General features: G+C 65.8%; 1 protein-coding gene across 1 annotated transcript in view; it reads right to left on the reverse strand.

Annotated features, from left to right (window-relative positions):
- NOTCH3 (notch receptor 3) overlaps nt 1-5,501 on the reverse strand; it is a 44,822-nt gene that overhangs the window by 28,068 nt on the left and 11,253 nt on the right. Inside the window, exons 3-5 of the mRNA XM_029913612.1 lie at nt 1,360-1,502; nt 678-1,013; nt 465-570 (exon numbers count right to left, since the gene is read on the reverse strand). Coding sequence (XP_029769472.1) covers nt 465-570; nt 678-1,013; nt 1,360-1,502 — 585 coding nt within the window. The remainder of the gene's footprint in view (nt 1-464; nt 571-677; nt 1,014-1,359; nt 1,503-5,501) is intronic.

Raw genomic sequence — 5,501 nt, forward strand, 5'->3', positions numbered from 1 at the left:
CCCTCTGAGCCTGCTCCCCCTCAAACACACAGTGCCCTCGGAGCCTGTTCCCCCCCACACACATAGCTGCCTCAGAGCCACTTCACCTCCCACATGGACCACAGGGCCTGGTCCCCCCCCACACACAGGGTCCCCCAGACCATACCCCTCCTTCCCTGTGTTCCCAGGGCCAGGCCAGCTGGCAGAGGGCGCAGGATTTGGCAGGACCAGAGCTGCAGCTTAGATGAGAATGAGCCATTACTTGGGGGGAAGGGGCTGAAGGGACTAACGGGGAGAAAGAAACGGTCAGCTTGAGGTGGGGAGGGGGCCAAAGAGGGCTCTGGGGAGCAGGGGAGGGGATGGCCCAGGGTTGGGAGGGACAGTGCCCCCCCTCCCCCACAAGCTCCGGCCATGCTGCTCTCCTGGACACTCCCTGGGATTGTTTCCTTCCTGGCCGGGGTCCAGGATCCCCCGGCGCCATTTACAGCTTCCGATGAGCTTCCTGCAGCGCGGCCTGGAGCCGCCAGCCCCGTGGGCACACGTGCCAGGGCAGGGGGAGAGACACACCCCCAACAATCCCTGCCCCCAGGGCTAAGGGAGGGGACAGCATCCCCCCAAACAGGTTCCTCCAGCACCGTCCCGGCCAGGCCCCCACACACCAACCCCTGCTGCCCCCCCGCCGCCCCCCGGCCCCTCACCCGGCAGGCAGGCACACTCGTAGCTCAGCTCCCCGGTCTGGCGACACGTGCCCCCATTGAGGCACTGCGAGGGCGCACAGGGTGTGTAGATGCTCTCGCACAGCTGCCCCGTGAAGCCGGCCGGGCATTGGCAGCGGAAGGAGCCCGGCGTATTGAAGCAGGTGCCCCCATGGCGGCAGACGCCCGGTGCCCGGCACTCGTCCACGTCCGTGCGGCAGTTGCGGCCCTGGTAGCCTGGCGGGCAGGTGCAGTTGTAGCGGCTGTTCCAGTTGGTGCAACGGGCCCCGTTGGCGCAGGGGTTGTTGGCGCAGGCATCACCCAGGGAGCAGTCCTGACCTGGGGGGGGATGTCTGTGAGCGGGGCCTGGTTGGGCATGAGGACACCCCAGACAGCCCTTCCCCCTAGGCCTAGCAGGTCCCCGCTCCGGGGCCAAGATGTGCCCAGCCCTCCTCCCACGCCAGCCAGTCAGGTTCCGTTCCCCTCCCCCAGCTGGGCTGAGGGTCCCTCCCCATCTCCCACAGCACCCCCATGGCCATCCCCCATCTCCCCTAGGCCTGCGTGGCATGGGTTCTCCTCTCCGGCCTGGTCAGATCCTGGCCCCTCCTCCAACCGGGCCAAGCTGGTCCCACCCCCTCCCCAGCCTCCCCTAGAGCAGCATGCCCCCCGCCTACATGACCCTCACCTCGGAAGCCTTTGGGACAGGTGCACTGGTACTGCACGGTGCCATCCTTGAGGGAGCTTTCACACACGCCCCCATTGGCACAGGGCGACTGGTGGCAGGGGTCCTGGAACTGGCAACGCTCGCCAATCAGCCCAGGCTGGCACCTGCAGAGAGGGGGCACACTGGTGTGAGTCCCTCCCGCCTGGAACCAGTGCAGGAAGGACACATGCCCATCACCACTGCATCTGGGCGCCTTATACATCACGTCACTGGCAATGAAGTTCCTAGGGGCAGCATCATGGAGTCTCCGGCTGGTCTGCTTTTCCAGGGCAGGGTGGGGGGGCTAGAGTCCATCAATTTCCTCTGCTTTTATTGGTTGCCAGGGGTTCCTGAAGGGGGGGCGGGGGTTGTCTCTGGCCCAACCCATCCCCCCACTGTGCTCTGTGGGTGGGCACCCAGCCCTGCACTCAGCACCCAACCATGGGCCCCTATGCCACAACACATCGGCCACCTCCATCCCTGCAGCTCCATCAAACTGCCCCCAGGGTAGCCTGGCCCTCATGCAGTTGGTGCTGGTCCTGGGGTCTGCCCCAGATCTCAGGTTATTCCCTCCAACAGACATTGCTTGGCATTGCTCCGCTCCCAACACCCCCTACCCTGTGCTGCCCATTCGCCCTGTGGGCTTAGCTCCCCCTGCAGGGCCTCAACTGGCACCAGCTTGGACTCATCATTGTGCTAGCTGCTCACAAGCCCCCTTCTTGTTCCCCCAGCCCTTGCCAGATCTCCACTGAAGCCTTTAACCCTCCTCTCTGCTCCCCCCAGGGGGAGCCTCCCAGCCTCGGCCTATAGCCCTGGCCAGGGGAGAAGGGGCCGTTGAGTCTGACTTTGCTTCCTGCCCCCTGAGGATTGGTCTGCTGGCAAACCAGACTGGGCTCGGCATCAGGGTACAGCTCCAAGCATGGGGGAAGCTGTGCCAATGTAAAGGGGCTCCCCACTGTGTAGCTATCCCTGCACAGGGAAGGAGACGTGCTACACCAGTACAAGGCACCTTTATAGCAGCAGAGCGGCACCCTCACGTGAGGCTGTATTGGTAACCCCGGATCGGCAGAGAATCACCCCCACCCGCTACAAACTGTGCAGAGCAGGCGTCAGCCAATTCAGGACCGACTCCCTGGGCCCCCCGTACCCTGTCATTCCTCAGAGCCCGCCTGCTGCTGCACCTTTTAGCACCTGCCCGACCCCAGACCCTGTTCTGACCCCGGGACCTCATTGGCTAGAGCTGGTCCGCAGGGGCGGCCCCAGGACCCCGCTCTGACCCAGGGACCCACTGCCTAGAGCTGGTCTGCAGGGGCGACCCTAGAATCCCACTCTGACCCCGGGACCCCACTGCCTAGAGCTCGTCGCAGGGGCACCCACTCCCAGTGGAACCTGGTCCAGCCAGCAGGTCCGCACCTCTCTCTGGGAGAGCCTGGTGAGGGGTTCTCTGCCCCGCCCCCCAGCTTCACCTCCTCGGGGCGCATGCAGAAGGAGTAGGGTACAGAGTCCCTCCTGCCCCCCACAATCCCCCCCCCGTCACGCAGGGGCCCTGAACTCTGCCCCAGAGGGCCACATCCTATGGGACTGAGCCAGAGCAGACCCAGCCCCCCAGTGAGCAGGGCCCAGCTCACATGTCTCTAGCTAGCCAAGCTGAAGCAGGCATCCTGGGAGCTCTGCAATGGGGAGGCGACAGGAGGGGCTGACCTGGGCTCTGCATGCACCACAGGGCTGGGTCCAAGACCCACGGCGTGCAGGGGCTGAGGAGGGGAGGGCAGCCAAGCCTGCCGGGCTGAGCCAGGCCGGACAGGACCATCCTGCCTCCCCAGCCCCAGTTCTGGGCTCGCTCCTGACGACAGCCCAGGGTCCAGGATGGAGCCAGCGCTGGGCAGCACCTGGTGCTCCCCGTCAGGCTGGGCCGGCTCCAGAGGGCACCGGCTGGGGGGAGCCGCACCACAGCCTGGGTACTGGTCCACAGATTATACCCCCCAATCCGCTCCCATCTCTGGCTCAGCCCCAGCCCCAGCCAACCCCCACCCCCGCCTGCCGTTACCAGGGCAACGCAGAACACCTGTTTGCTCTGCTGTCCAGGCCCTCAATTCCAGGGGGGAGGAGAACCCTGCAGCAGAAACAGGGGGGGCGCTCAATTCACCCTAGAGCAGCACGGGGGCTCCCAGCCTGCTCTATACAGCACCCCCTGCTGGGAGAGGCTGGGACTGGAGGAGCTCCTGCCCCGCTCCCTCCAACGCCCCCTGCAGGCAGGTACCACAGGACAGCAGGGACTCTGCCCAGGCCTGGAATTACACCAGCTCCCCAGAGCGCTGGGCCCTTCCCGGTGACCCAAGCCCTACCCCACAGAGCTGGGGGCATGGTCCAACAAGGAAAGAAAAGAGGGCAGCGCGGTGCTAGAGCACACATGGTGCTAGGGGCACAGACGGGGCGGGGGAGAGGGATGGTGAGGCAAGAGACAGCGCAGGCCAGATCCCCCCTGCCTGCCAGACCCACAGGCCCATCCAGCCTTGTAGCCCTTCTCTCCTGCCCCACTGGACCAGATGGGAGCCATGGGCCCATCTAGACCATAACCCCCCTGCCCCAAGCTCAGACCCACTGACCAATACTGCCTGTAGGAACTCCATCCCCTCCCCATCCCCTGGTGTGCTGGTCCCTGCCTGACCCTCATGCCCTGGAGCCTGCAGATGGCTATGCCTGCCTCAGTAACAGCCACAGCAAATGCCACCGATCAGCCCAGGCCACAGCCCCCCCAGCAGTGACATGGGCAGCTCCACTGGCCCCAGTACAGACCAGGAATGCCCGACGGACCCCCCATCCCTGTCCTGCTCACTCCATTTTGGGCTCCCTCCAGCAGCACTTGGTAAGATGCCAACTCCCCTCTCCCTGCATGTGGGGGGGGGGCCATCCTGAATGCAGGGCTGGGGCTGGCAGAGCTTCCCACCCTATCCACCCACCCAGCCCCTGGAAAGGGAAAGGGGATGTGGGGACAGGCGTCCCTGTGGCAGGGAGCAGAAGGGGAGCAGGGCCCTGTATCCCAGCACCAGGCAGCGCCCTCCCCTGCAGGCAGAGCCAGGCTCCCACGCTGGGAAGGCAGCCCCCTTCCCAGCCCCTTGGCAGTGCTCCTGCCTGCTCATGTCTAGGGAGTGGAGCCCGGCATCCAGCCCACTCCATGGGGCGGTGACTCAGCGGCTCCACTGCCACATCACCCCATGAGTCACCCCGGCGGCTGCCTCAGGCACCCACTCCTGGAGGGATGGGATGCCCCTGGGCACGAGAGCGCACAGGGGCACAACTTCCCCCGATACCTCCCAGCCGCAGGAGGCAGCAGCCAGCTTTAGAGGATAGAACCCAGGAGTCCTGCCTCCCAGCCTGCCTCCCTGTGCTCTGACCACCAAGCCACACTGCCCGTCTGCTCCCAGAATGCCCCTTCGCCTGGCAGATGGGGGCTACCCTGGCATGTGCCCCCTCCCATCCCCCAGTGGTCTCTGCTGCACTCCCTGACCTCACCCCCCTGTTCCAATTCCATCCTCCCACATGCATTCCCCAGCAGCCCCCTCCACATCCATCCCCACTCCCCCCACCCCAGCAGCCCCTGCTCCAATCCTGTCCACCACCTACACACTCCCCATGGGCCCCTCCCCCATCCATCCTCACTCCCCCCACCCCATCTCCCATCAGTCCCTGCTCCAATCCTGTCCCCCACCTCCCCACTTCTCCAACTCCCACGCTCATTCGGCGCCCCCTCCTGCGGCGCCTGGGCGGGCACAATCCAGCCTAAACTAGTCCCCCCTTCTCGCCCCGAGGGCGCCTGGCAGAGGGACCCAGGCAGCAAACCCAGTTCCAGGCTGGCACAGTAGGGCCCATGGGGCACATGGGGCCCACGGGGAGCTGCCCCCCTGTGAGGGGCCCCGCACACTGGGGAGGAGGGGGGCAGATTTCTGGCACTGGGACGGAGATACATTTCCCCCCCTCTCCGTCCTCCCTGAGCCGGTTCCAACCCGTTCGACAGGTTCCAGCAGCACCAGCACCATGCTGAGCCAAAGGGCAGGGAGAGCCCCCTGGCCACTCCTCTCTGCTCCCTGCCACGCCCGTCCTGCCCCCCTGGCCGCTCCTCTCTG

The sequence above is a fragment of the Terrapene carolina genome, unplaced genomic scaffold, assembly GCF_002925995.2.
Source record: "Terrapene carolina triunguis isolate 2854851 unplaced genomic scaffold, T_m_triunguis-2.0 Scaffold746, whole genome shotgun sequence".
Lineage (NCBI taxonomy): Eukaryota > Metazoa > Chordata > Testudines > Emydidae > Terrapene > Terrapene triunguis.